The sequence below is a fragment of the Aquarana catesbeiana genome, linkage group LG07 (genome assembly GCF_042186555.1).
Source record: "Aquarana catesbeiana isolate 2022-GZ linkage group LG07, ASM4218655v1, whole genome shotgun sequence".
NCBI classification, from domain to species: domain Eukaryota; kingdom Metazoa; phylum Chordata; class Amphibia; order Anura; family Ranidae; genus Aquarana; species Aquarana catesbeiana.
In genome coordinates, this window is record NC_133330.1 from 45,452,358 (window position 1) to 45,467,052 (window position 14,695).

General features: G+C 42.2%; 1 protein-coding gene across 2 annotated transcripts in view; it reads right to left on the minus strand.

Moving 5' to 3' along the window:
• Window positions 1–933: 933 nt before the first annotated feature.
• The window catches only part of FAM107A (family with sequence similarity 107 member A), a 271,788-nt gene continuing 258,026 nt past the window's right edge, over window positions 934–14,695 (minus strand). For both annotated transcript variants that reach the window (XM_073592128.1, XM_073592129.1), the window contains one exon: window positions 934–7,074. In XM_073592128.1, coding sequence (XP_073448229.1) covers window positions 6,961–7,074 — 114 coding nt within the window. In that variant the 3' untranslated portion in view covers window positions 934–6,960. The remainder of the gene's footprint in view (window positions 7,075–14,695) is intronic.

Sequence of the window (14,695 nt, forward strand, 5' to 3'; positions counted from 1 at the left end):
TGTGTGGCCAGCGTTAGGCTATACCCAGATATAAGACAGCGCTTATTTGATGAATGATCTTTGTACAAATAATTGCACCTATCAATAACAATTTAATCTTTTGAGGAAATCATGCTTTAAAAAAAAAATTACTATGTAATGGTGTCTAATATAACTTCAAAAAGTAAGGTGCTGCAACCCTTGCAATTAAAGTCTTTTGAGCAAACAGATGCCCGATCCACAGCCACACAACTGTCTCAAAGTATTTCAAATAGAGGATACGCAACTTCCTATTGTGATCATTAAAATCGTTATTTATTTAAAATTCCAAAGGAACACACAACCTTAAAGTGATTGCAAACAAGCACCTTGTAAAACAACCCATTCAGTTTAAAATAGAAATGAAAGGCAAAACATTTGTGTATAGATAGAAAAAACATGAAAAATACCTTTTTTCCCTTTTTTATAAGTGATCACATTCCTTGGTTCTCAGCTGCATAAGCGCTGGGGGAGGAGAAGCAACAGCAAATAACAGTACACTGAGCTTCCCAGTGAAAGGCTGTGCAAGGAGGTGGGAAGGGCATGGGGGTCGTGTCAAGACAAGTCTGATCATTGGAAGAGAGCAGGCTGAGTTCCCAGCGCAACTAGGGAACTGACTGCACTGTGCTCTCATGCCTAGTGTGGTCAGTTTTTAATAGGAAAGCAGAGGGCCTGGCAGGAACACTAGGGATTTCACACAAAAGAAGCAATACAAAGAGAACAGGATACTTTTTCATACAAGCATATGGTACATTAGGCACATATCAGGAATATGAAATGCTGGGGTAACAAACATTTTAATACAGTGATTTTGAAGTATTTCAGCCTTTAGTAATATGACTAAAGCCTACCAAGGCTAAAACACGTCAACTTATCTGTATTAAGGTTGTGTATTCCTGTGGAATGTTAAGTAAATGAAGATTTTAATGAGCATAATACATTGTATCTGGAATACAATGTTATCTAATACTTAAACAGGTACAAGAAATCCACATGTGAAGATGGAAAAACAGACACTCAAATTGTAAGGTTGATGGCTGTGTTAATTTCTGGAAAAAAAACATTAAACTCATAATTGTGCATTTCATGAGACCATTATCTTTATGTCTATGAGTATATATATAATCTATATCTATAATAGGGGAATTTAACATACACATACACCATGAGGTTAATATACTAAAACTGGAGAGTGTAAAATCTGGTGTAGCTCTGCAAAGAAACCAATCAGCTTTCAGAACTTCTGAACTTAGAAGCCGATTGGCTTTCATGACCTGCTACACCAAATTTAGAATTCTCCAGTTTTTATAAATCAATCCCCATGTTTTTTAAACAACTATACGGTGACATACTGATCTGTGAGTGGTAACATTTTAGCTGCAGTAAAAATCTAGTCCAGGGATAAGCAATCTTGGCACTTCAGCTGCAGTGAAACTACAAATCCCATCATGCCTCTGGGAGTCATGCTCATGGCTGTCAGAGTTTTTTAATGCCTTAGCCCCCATTCACACCTAGCATAAACATACCCAAACAATTTAGAGTTTTTTTTTTTTTTTGTATATGCAACTTGTACTACTGGTGTAGTATTGCGTGTTTTTGTTCCTTTGGACATTTTAATGGAAATACCTAAAAAAAAAAATTAGCTTAACCTCCCTAGCGGTATTCCCGAGAGTGGCTCGGGGTGAATTTTCAGTACCAAAAGCGATAACCCCAAGCCACATTCGGGATTGCATCGCAGGATCCAGGTACAGCTTAACTTACCTTGTCTCCAGGATCCTGCGATGTCTCCCCGCTGTGTGTGCGAGCCGTGTCTCCGCTCGATCTATCACAGTGCCGAGCTCCGTTCCCTGCGAGCGTTGCGACGCACAGAAACAGAGCCCGACGTCAAATTTAAAAAGTTAAAAATACACAACACATACAGTACACTGTAATCTTACAGATTACATTACCGTATCAAATTATTTTTACATTCCTTTTGTCCCTAGTGGTTTGTTCAGTGTGGTTTGTTCAGTATAAGCCGAGTTTTTCAGCCCATTTTTTTTTAGGCTGAAAAACTCCCCCACGGCTTATACTCGAGTGAGCCGTACCTTTTATTACTAAAACAGCGTGTGTCTCCCACTGTGTAATGCATTCTGTTCAGCCGTCCATTGAAACAAAGCCCGCCCACCTCCTCCTCGTATGTGATAGGCAGAACACTGATACAGTTTCCCAGCATAGTATCAGTGTTCCTCTATCACAGACGGACGAGGAGGAGGTGGAGCGGGCTTTGTTTAATGGACGGCTGAACAGAATGCATTACACAGTGGGAGACACACGCTGTTTTAGTAATAAACGGTGTCTCCCGCTGTGTAATGCATTCTGTTCAGCCGTCCATTGAAACAAAGCCCGCCCCACCTCCTCCTCGTCCGTCTGTGATAGAGGAACACTGATACGATGCTGGGAAACTGTATCAGTGTTCCGCCTATCACAGACGAGGAGGAGGCGGGGCTTTGTTTCAATGGACGGCTGAACAGAATGCATTACACAGCGGGAGACACACGCTGTTTTTATTAATAAAAGGTACGGCTGCAACTGGGCACAGTGAGGCTGCAGATGGGCACAGTGAGGCTGCAGATGGGCATTGTTTACCGGTAGCTGCTGCATTTTCCCACCCTAGGCTTAGACTCGAGTCAATATGTTTTCCCAGTTTTTTTGTGGTAAAATTAGGTGCCTCGGCTTATATTTGGGTCGACTTATACTGGAGTATATACGGTATATATACTGTTCTTTCTGCCTGGAAACTGGAGATTGTCCATAGCAACCAAAAAGTGTCCCTTTACGTCAAAAGTGGTTTTAGACCAGCTAGAAAACAGCGATAATAAATTAGAATCACTTGCAGAATTGAGAGATAGTGATTTGTAGTGATATTAGTCATCAGACACTGAAAGCGACGACAGCGACAATTCGGCAATTGAGCAAATTTCAGTGTTTTTGATTTGATTACATTATTGAATATTTTTTTTTTTATTATATTATTTGTTATAATTAATTATAGTTATTTATTATATTATAATTTATGATTTTGTGCTTCAAACTTTGTCATACCCAGGATGTCTACTAGACTCATGTTTGGACAGATTTAATTGAGTTATTATTACAGGCCTACAATATAAAACACCAAATTTCCATGCAAAACAATGTACCGCTTTGAGCATCAAAAATCTGACATAATCATACCGCCAGGGAGGTTAAACAAGCATTTTTTAAGCATTCCAGTTAATTTCTTGATTGTGTAGGACTCTTAAATTGGCATAATTACTTTTTTCTCAATGCTGCACAGAGCCAAGGTTTCCTGTAATTTTCATACTGCCAGGATTCATACCCAGCGATTATGCCAATTTAAGAGTCTTACGATTTAAAAGACTCAAGCCCTGAAGAAGGGATAATTGGTTTTACCCCTGAAACATGTTGGCTGCCTTCTGTCTGTTCGTCTACTGTGAATGATTATATCAAAAGAAGTTTGGGACTCTTGAACCTTTGTTTGGTGCTTTCTTTGGTCTCTGTACATGTGAACTCTCAGCTCTGGGTTTTCTCCACTTCCTTAAGCAGTACTTGTTTTGTGGGATGCTCCTGAACCAAAGCCAATGTGTTCAATTATAATGCTACTGATTTTTTTTTTTTTTAAGGTATAGACAGTGCCTTGTTTCGACTTTTATTTAAATGAGTTGTAGACACTCTTAGCAATATAGAGAGTACAATTCTGCTGCAAAAATGAAATACCTCTAAAAACTCAGAATGTTATACCATCTGTCACCTGTAGAAGGTGCAACAGGTAATACATTATACAGGTCAAAAGCTAGGATGAAAGATTCATTCATCAATGAAAGCCCTTTACTATACAAATTAATTTTTACAGTTGATGAAATATAATGTATTAAGTGAGTCTTTGTAGGTTATTTTGTAGGTTATTATTGAGATAAAAAGGGGATAAATCTTAAATATACACACAGGCTTATTCAACCAAGCCATGTGCAAAGTGCTTCAACGCATATTAGCCAACCAAAATTCATCTTTCATTAACATGACTGTAGAAATTTGGTATCTGGTTGGCTTGCTTTGATTTACACATGACCAGCTTTCCGCACTGAATACTGAATAAACCTGATAAAGTGCAACATCGCAAGCATAATCAAGCAATACAAATGGTCTGATTGGCTTTGTTAAAAAATACTTTGTGCTGTATTCAACATACAATATATCAATGATTTATATATTATAATGCATTTTCATTAGAAGGCTATATAAAAAATATCTGATACTACAGTAATGCCAAAATAAATATACGTTTCATTTTTAGTACATAGGAATATACTATAATATGATAGGACCACGATGTTCAAGAGATCAGTGGATGAAAACCGAGTCGTGATGAGGTTTTTGAGGGTATTTCCAATGCTGGCAGTATCACTATTGGACCACGCTGATCTAGGATGCTAGTTTGGAATTTATTACAAGTCTTTTTAGCTTTTGAGCTTCTGTTGGCAACTCCGCTTTGATGCCCCATGGAAGGTGACACAACATCATCCAAAATTCTGCTTTGACCCCAGCCTGTCTCTGAGGCTCATCATGACCTTACCCATATTCTTTTATATGACTCAATCTGGGTGACCCCTGTTTTCCACGGGGGAACTCTGCTTTGTGGAGCTACTGAACCCAAGCCAGCAGGTTCAAGTAATGCCCTTTTCACCACTTGTATCTAACACCTAATTTCTACCCTTTCTTATATTTCATTTTATAGGTCATGGGTCTCCAAACTATGGCCCATGGGCCAGATCTGGGCTGCTTTAAGATTTTATCCCGTCCGCGTCTAGGGGCAGTGGCATGTACTAAACGTGCACAGGTTAAGGATTCAGGTCAGCAGAGGCTGCCTATGGTCTCTGCTTCAACCTGATGTAAGGTCGACTCTGATAGGGACTATAATGTTAGGGGGACTTTGATGGAGACCCTGATAAACGGGGTACTCTGATGGGGAACCTGATCTAATGGGGCAACTCTGATGTAAAGGTGACTCTTATGTGGACCCTGATGTAACGGGGACTTTTGCAGCCAAATTTGGATAACTTACTTTTCATTTGTTACATGTTCCCATTAACACAGAATTACTTTTTAAAAAATTAAAAAATGCTGGTTACCTTTTTAAGTGCTTACTTGCTTAAAAATCTTTACACAGTCTCCCTCTCAGCTTCCAAGTTCAGCTTGTTCAATCAAGCTTTGGAAGCTGCACCAGATTTTGCATGCTCCAGTTTTAGTAAATTATCCCATGTGTCCAACAATTCTTAGAATCAGCCTTGACACCTTCTCCTTAGAAACATTTAAAAGGTAAGAAATATATATAAGTTTAAGTTTTTGGTATGCTGTGTGAATGGGAACACCAAAACAAACATACAGTGTAATTTGCTCAAATTTGACTGCAAAAGTGGAAAAAACTTTCAAGTGTAAAAAAAAAAAAAAAAAAATTGCTTTGAAAAATGAATTTGTAAATAAAGTGATTACTGTATATTGACCCTTGGGGACACCCTTATAAGAAAGCCTTTGCACAATGTCACTACTTTTTAGCCCTTTTTGGTGTCAACTCAACTGTCAAGCCTACAGAATTGGGGTAACTGTTCTAAAATGATAATCTGAGCTAGAGGAAGAAGGACCTGTTCTGGACAAGCTGCCTCTTAAGGAGATACTGGCCTGCTTATCCAGCAAAACAGATACTCTTCACTTACGTCAGGAAGGTCCTGAGGCTGTGGATGGACATGGCAGATGTTCAAGCACTTAGATGTTTTGCACTTCGTAGGCAATGCCATGCATTCCGATGTGCAGTTTCTCTCATGCACATGTTGCTTTTCATCCAAATGTCAAAATATGCAAATATCTGTTTATCTGTCTCCGTGAAGTACCATTACGGTACTCAACACAACTCAATATTTCAACGTTTACCGTGACAAAAGTGCAATACTTCAGGGGCACAGTCCTATATTATTACATAGTTATTTAAGCCTACCCTACCGTATAGCATTGAAGAATATAATCCCTTTCCTTTTACTGGTATTCATTCATTTCATAAGCTGTATATCATTAAGGCTTGAACACACACTGGCCTTTATCTATGCCTGAGATATCATCTAAAGCACCTTAGACTTTTGTTGTGTCTAGGTGAATCCCAAAATGAATTTCAGCAACATCAAGTCGCTGGCTCTGGGGTCCATAACTCATTAGGGGTTTGCCAAACTCCTTTGGAGGTTTGGAAAAAGTGTTGTGCGTTTGCACTGCTCCACCTTGTGGTTGAAAACAAAAATGCTCTCTTGCTCTGGTCAGTACCATGGAATGCACTTGTTTCTAAGATCTTGAAGTTCTGGTGGTTACATCAACTGGAATGTAGCATTTCCCCCATTATGGGGTCGATACAGCACAGAAGCCTTGATTGGTCATGTGACAACACCTCATATGGCAGTCACCTATGGCTATAAAACACTTGCATCTTGTACACAACATGCAGAGTATATAAGCAGCAAACTCCACTATATTCATGATGTTTGCCAGTCTCCGTACCGGCAGTCCCTTCTCCACGTATGATTGGATGTACAGCACATACACATGGTAACCTACAGAAGAAGTGATGTCACACAGAAAGCGTAGGCAACACATCAGCTTAGCCACGAATCTTCACAGCCACGTGCGGTCATGTAACGTTTTTTCCCCCCAGGTGATAGGGCTAAGCATCATGTATTCAACACTGAAGTGGCTGTAGATATAGCGGCACGCCGCTTCTGTGGACAGGAAGTTGTGGTGCGCACTGCAGTTAGGATTAGGGAGAATTCCTTGAAGAGACACGTCTGCAATGTCAGCCTAGTACACAGATGCCCAGGTTTTGCAATGAATTCAGCTTGACAGAAAACTTCAATCCTGCTGGTGTTACAACATTCGGTCATCGCTGGGTAGTGTGGCCGTTCTCCTTAAATTCTCTTTCACTTTTATAAATTCAGGGGCATGACCTTCTTCCTTCTGTTCTTGTTGTTCCTTTTCAAGCTACAAAAAGTAAAAAAGAAAAAACATAATTTTAAAGAGGAACTTGAAGTATAACAGCATGGCTGCTAATAAACTGACAAAACTGTATGCATTATACCTATCTATCCAGCGGGTGGCACTCTAGTGTGTATCTGTGGTGATATAATCAGAGGAAGTGTTGTCTCTCTCAGTATATGTAGTTGTAGGTTCCTGCATAATTTCAATACTTTGCACAAGAGGTTATGGGTCCCAGACACCCAGCAGTACCCCAGGCACTCCAGCAGCTCTCAGGCACTGGAAAGAATTCTGCAAATCGGAGAGTACTGTATGCAAGCTGCTGAAAGATGGCAAGTGGTTCAGATGTGAATTTTACAATTGCAAAGCAAACAATTCCAATTACCAGCTGTGGAAGTTTCAACTAGAAATTATTCTAGGCAAGGATGACTCGTGGCAAGTGCTAAATACAGACAGACCCACAGACGGAGAGACAGAGGACTGGGATAGGAAGGATAGGCAGGCAAAAGTGACTATAAGCTTATTAGTGGGAGATGACCAGTTTATCCTCATAAGAGCAGAGAAAACGGCCAAAGGTATGTGGACTTCATTACAAAAACTGCATGAGCGTTCAGGTCTAAACAGCAAGTTATTTCTACTAAGAAAGCTATATAAGATAAGACTAGAAGAAGGCCAGCAAATGTGTGTCCACATGAATGCTATGCTAGAGATCATAGAGCAGCTGCGTGCCATCAGAGAGGACATCAAAGATAACCATATTGTTTCCCTGCGCCTCTGCAGCCTTCCAGAGACATATACTGCTATTATTAATGCTTTAGAAACCAGACACGAGCAGGAGTTGTGACTGGAACAAGTCAAAGGAAAATTAATCGATGAATGACAGAAGGAAAGAAAATACGCACCGTGATGACAAAGCTCTTAAGATGTACAAAGGCACAACAAAGAAAGCAGAGCCTGTTTTCGCTGTAAAAAGACTGGTCACATAAAAAAGGACACAGAGTGGCACTTTTAAAGTGAAACAAAGCGGCAAGCCAAGTGGCTGGTGCATAGACTCAGGTGCGACAAGCTACATGACTAGCGATGAGACCTTCTTCACAAACATTGATTACAGTGCAAAAGATGTTTTCCTAGCAAATGGGAAAAGCATCAGAAGGTAAAGGCCAGGGCTTCCTGAACTGCATTACACCACAAGGAGGCAAGCAGAGTATCTGTGTAAAGAAAGTGCTGTATGTTCCAGAACTAGAAGGCAGCCTTCTATCAGTGAAAAGTCTTGCAAACAACGGTCTCACAGTTAAGTTCCAGGGTGATGAATGCACAATAACAGGCGATTCCTCGCAAAAGGAAAACTGGATCATCACCTATACAGGCTCATCACCACAGACCAGCAAGCCAATGTAGTCTCTAATGACCTACACAGCAAATGTATTCACTTATGGCACAGGCGGCTGGGGCACAGGAGTCTAGAAGAAGATATACAAGACATTATAAAGAGAGGTTTATCAGAAGATTTGAACAATAGCGCCTTGCAAAGTGCTCATGAAATGCAAGCGCTGTGTAGAAGCAAAAGCCACACATGCTCCCCTTCCACAGGCATCTCAAAGAAAAAACACCCACCCCCTGCAGCTCATACACAGCGACATAAGTGGTCCAATGAAAACTCCCACGTCAGGCGGGAACAGTTATCTACAGATTTTCATTGACGATTATTCCAGGTACACAACTACTTATCTGATGAAACACAAGAATAAAACATCAGAGAAACTACAAGAGTTTGTTGCCATGTCTAGCAACAAATTCCAAAGGAAACCAGGAATAATATGCACCGACCATGGAGGAGAATACATAAACAAAGTGGCCTCATACCTGAAGAGACAAGGAAAAGTACACCAGACAACCGCACCATACACTCCTGAACAAAACGGTGTAGCAGAAAGGAAAAATCACACTCTTATAGAAATGGCCAGGTATATGTTGTCGGGTGCCAACCTACCTCACAAGTCCTGGGGAGAAGCAGGCATGACTGCAACCTACCTACAGAACAGACTACCCTCAAGAGCCATTAAAAGTACTCCATTCGAAATTTGGCATGGATCAAAGCCTAGCATAGGGCACATCAGAGTGTTTGGTTGTAAAGCATATGTCTCTATTCCAAGTGAAAAGCGATCCAAGCTGGAGAACAATGCCTTAGAGGGCATTTTTGTAGGCTACAGTGAGGAAACTAAGGGTTACAGAATTATACACCCAAAGACTGACAGAGTGACAATAAGCCGTATTGTTTATTTTGATGAGAGCACATCACCATTAACATAGATCTCTGAAAGCTGTGAAGTAAATATGCCAAGCAAACCAGAAGAAAAGGTTGACCAAAGCGAACCTGTGCAGGAGTCCGAACAAAAGGTGGAACTCACAATGTCTAAAATCAAGTTCCCCACCAAATCCTGCTGAACTGCCTGAAATCAGAAGATCCACTTGGACTACAAAGGGAATACCATCCCACAAGCTGTCATACATTGTCAAAACACACAGCATGCTTGAACCAACATCCTGGGAAGACATAGAAAAACTGCCGAAGCCAATAAATGGAGAAAGGTGGTAGAAGAAGAATTAAAAAGTCACTTCAAGAAAATAAAACCCTGACACTCACAGAGCTCCCTCCTAATTGCAAAACTATAGGAAGTAAGTGGACTTTCAAAGTAAAGTCGGAGGCAGAAGGGCATATCCGCAAATACAAAACCAGACAAGTTGCCAAGGGTTACTCTCAGAAATTCGGTGAAGATTACGATGAAACATTCGCTCCCGATGTAAAACACTCCACTATCAGAGAGCTTCTTAGCGTTGCAGCCGGGAAGGGCATGCAAGTGAAACACCTAGATGTTAAAACTTCTTTCCTATATGGAGACATTAAGGAAGCAGCAACCACCAGAGTTTGAGCAAGGAGACAACCTTGTGTGTAAACTTCAGAAGAGCATCTACGGTCTTAAGCAATCTGCAATGATGTGGAATGTGAAAGTGACTTACTATAGAGGGATTCTCAAGAAGTAAAGCAGACCCTTGTCTCTACTCCAGGAATCAAGAAGACAGATGGATATACATTCTTATCTATGTTGATGACATTATAACCTGTTTTGAACAAGAAGGGGATTACAATCAGTTCACAAGCTGAAAGAAAATTTTGAAATCAAAGAGCTAGGGAACATTAGCTACTATTTGGGAATCGAAATAGAGAGAAGAAGATGGAAGTTGTCTTCTCAACCAATTTTGGAAAATCTCCCAAATCTTGAAACAATTCCTTATGCAAGATGCAAATGAAGTGAAAACTCCTATGGAATCAGTCTAAAGAGCAATAAAGCAGACAACTTGCTACCCAACAATGACACATATTGCAGAGAAATCGGTAGGCTGCTATATGTTGCCACTGTGACAAGACCAGACATAGCCGCAGCACTGGGCATACTATGCAGGAAAGTCTCAGCTCCTGTCAGCGTGACTGGAACACAGTAAAAAGTGTGATACAGTACCTCAAAGGAACAATTCAGATGAAGTTACGGTTACCAGCAACATCAAATCCAACACTGGTCAGAAATGTGGATGCTGACTGGGCTGGGGACTACACAGACCGCAAATTCACAAGTGGATTCATCTTCCAGTATGGGGAAGGAACCATAAGTTGGTCTAGTCGAAAGCAAGCAACTGTCGCTCTATCTTCAACTGAAGCAGAGTATATTGCAGCAGCACGCGCTTGTCAAAAAGCGATATGGATTCGTCCTGGATTGGATTGTGGACATCGGGATAGACATATCAAAACCAATTGCCACTTTTGAAGACAAGAATCAATCCTAGAACCAAACTCGCCAACGTCAAGTATCCCCTACCGTGGGACAATCAAGAACAAGGTGTTATTGACATTCAATACTGCCATCAGAGGAGATGACTGCTGATGCACTCACCAAGCCTTTGTCGAAGGAACGTCATCGTTGTGTCCAGAAGAAGCTAAATATAATTTGACAAAGCACATGCTGTTGAGAAGGGGTGTTGGAAGTACCACAGCAGGTGGCACTGTAGTGTGTATCTGTGGCGATATAATCAGAGGAAGTGTTGCCTCTCTCAGTGTATGTAGTTGTATGCTCCTGCTTCCTGTTTCATGTTTCTAATGCTGTAAGACATAATCTGCATCCAAGAAGCTTCCAGCACATAATTTCAAAACTTTGCACAACAGAACTAAACCTCCAGTAAAGCCTTTAATTATTTGGATCACAACAAGATGTGGCAAATACTGAAATAATTGGAAATACCAGACCCCCCCACCTGTCTTCTGAAAAACCTGTATGCAAGTCAAGAAGCAACAGTTAGAACAGGACATGGACAACTGGTTCAAAATTGAGAAAGGAGTGCGGCAAGGATGTATATTGTCACCCTACTTATTTAACTTATATGCAGAGTACATCATGTAAAATGCCAGGAACGAATCACAAGCCGGAATTAAGATGGAGGAGAAATATCATCAACCTGAGATATGCAGACAATACCACACTAATGGCAGCAAGTGAAGAAGAACTAAAGAGTCTCTTAACAAAGGTGATAGAAGAGAGCACAAAAGTTGTCCTGAAATTGAACATTAAAGTGGTAGTAAACCCGCAGATTTTTGTAAGACAAAAGGCATAATGAGCTAGTATGCACCGCATACTAGCTCATTATGAAATACTTACCTTAGTACGAGGCGTCAGCAGGTGATCTCGGTCCACGCTGAGGGAGCTGACACTTTCCCTCGGCGTTTCTTCCGGGTATCGCGGCTCATGGCTGAGTGGCCGGAGCCGTGATGTCGTCACCCCCGTGCATGCGCGCGGGAGACCTCTTTCCGGCAAGGTGCGGCGTCTGCCAGACCTTTCAACCCGGGAAATAAAGAGCGCATGTGCCGCTGAAGCGGCTGCATGCAAGGGGAATATCTCCTAACCACTTGCCGACCGCCTCACGACGATATACGTCGGCAGAATGGCATGGGCAGGCAGAATCATGTACCTGTACGTGATCTGCCTCCCACGGTGCCCGAGGCTGTCGGCTTTTATCCAGCGGCGATCGGAGGTGAGGGGGAGGCCATCTATTCGTGGCCCCCCCTCGCGATCGCCACCGGCCAATCGAATCATTCCTATGCTTTTGTATGCTAAACAGCAGCAAAGGAAATGATGTCATCTCTCCTCGGCTCGGTATTTTCCGTTCCGGCGCCGAGGAGAGAAGACATCACTGTGAGTGTAAAACACACACACACACAGTAGAACATGCCAGGCACACAAAACACCCCCCCCCCCCCCCCCGTCACACTGACACCAAGCAGTTTTTTTTTTTTTTTTTCTGATTACTGCATGGTGTCAGTTTGTGACAGTTAGTGTGTTAGGGCAGTTAGTGTTAGCCCCCTTTAGGTCTAGGGTACCCCCCTAACCCCCCCTAATAAAGTTTTAACCCCTTGATCACCCCCCGTCGCCAGTGTCACTAAGCGATCGTTTTTCTGATCGCTGTATTAGTGTCACTGGTGACGCTAGTTAGGGAGGTAAATATTTAGGTTCGCTGTCAGCATTTTATAGCGACAGGGACCCCCATATACTACCTAATAAAGGTTTTAACCCCTTGATTGCCCCCCTAGTTAACCCTTTCACCACTGATCACCGTATAACCGTTACGGGTGAAGCTGGTTAGTTCGTTTTATTTTTTATAGTGTCAGGGCACCCGCCGTTTATTACCGAATAAAGGTTTAGCCCCCTGATCGCCCGGTGGTAATATGAGTCGCCCCAGGCAGCGTCAGATTAGCGCCAGTACCGCTAACACCCACGCATGCAGCGTACACCTCCCTTAGTGGTATAGTATCTGAACGGATCAATATCTGATCCGATCAGATCTATACTAGTGTCCCCAGCAGTTTAGGGTTCCCAAAAACGCAGTGTTAGCGGGATCAGCCCAGATACCTGCTAGCACCTGCGTTTTGCCCCTCCGCCCGGCCCAGCCCACCCAAGTGCAGTATCGATCGATCACTGTCACTTACAAAACACTAAACACATAACTGCAGCGTTCGCAGAGTCAGGCCTGATCCCTGCGATCGTTAACAGTTTTTTTGGTAGCGTTTTGGTGAACTGGCAAGCACCAGCCCCAGGCAGCGTCAGGTTAGCGCCAGTACCGCTAACGCCCACGCACGCACCGTACACCTCCCTTAGTGGTATAGTATCTGATCGGATCAATATCTGATCCGATCAGATCTATACTAGCATCCCCAGCAGTTTAGGGTTCCCAAAAACGCAGTGTTAGTGGAATCAGCCCAGACACCTGCTAGCACCTGCGTTTTGCCCCTCCGCCCGGCCCAGCCCACCCAAGTGCAGTATCGATCGATCACTGTCACTTACAAAACACTAAACGCATAACTGCAGCGTTCGCAGAGTCAGGCCTGATCCCTGCGATCGCTAACAGTTTTTTTGGTAGCGTTTTGGGGAACTGGCAAGCACCAGCGGCCTAGTACACCCCGGTCATAGTCAAACCAGCACTGCAGTAACACTTGGTGACGTGGCGAGTCCTATAAGTGTAGTTCAAGCTGGTGAGGTGGCAAGCACAAGTAGTGTCCCGCTGCCACCAAGAAGAAGACAAACACAGGCCCGTCGTTCCCATAATGCCCTTCCTGCTGCATTTTCCAATCCTAATTGGGAACCCACCACTTCTGCAGCGCCCGTACTTCCCCCATTCACATCCCCAACCAAATGCAGTCAGCTGCATGAGAGGCATTTTTATGTCCTCCCGAGTACCCCTACCCAAGGAACCCCCCCAAAAAAGATGTTGTGTCTGCAGCAAGCGCGGATATAGGCGTGACACCCGCTATTATTGTCCCTCCTGTCCTGACAATCCTGGTCTTTGCATTGGTGAATGTCTTGAAGGCTACCATACACTAGTTGAGTATTAGCGTAGGGTACAGCATTGCACAGACTAGGCACACTTTCACAGGGTCTCCCAAGATGCCATCGCATTTTGAGAGACCCGAACCTGGAACCGGTTACAGTTATAAAAGTTAGTTACAAAAAAAGTGTAAAAAAAAAAATCAATAAACAAAAAAAAAAAATAGTTGTCGTTTTATTGTTCTCTCTCTCTCTATTCTCTCTCTATTGTTCTGCTCTTTTTTACTGTATTCTATTCTGCAATGTTTTATTGTTATTATGTTTTATCATGTTTGCTTTTCAGGTATGCAATTTTTTATACTTTACAGTTTACTGTGTTTTATTGTTAACCTTTTTTTGTCTTCAGGTACGCCATTCACGAATTTGAGTGGTTATACCAGAATGATGCCTGTAGGTTTAGGTATCATCTTGGTATCATTCTTTTCAGCCAGCGGTCGGCTTTCATGTAAAAGCAATCCTAGCGGCTAATTAGCCTCTAGACTGCTTTTACAAGCAGTGGGAGGAAATGCCCAGGTGGCACAAACCCCCCCCCCCCCCAAATGACCCCATTTTGGAAAGTAGCTGTTTGCTGAGAGGTATAGTGAGTATTTTGCAGACCTCACTTTTTGTCACAAAGTTTTGAAAATTGAAAAAAGAAAAAAAAAATGTTTTTTCTTGTCTTTCTTCATTTTCAAAAACAAATGAGAGCTGCAAAATACTCA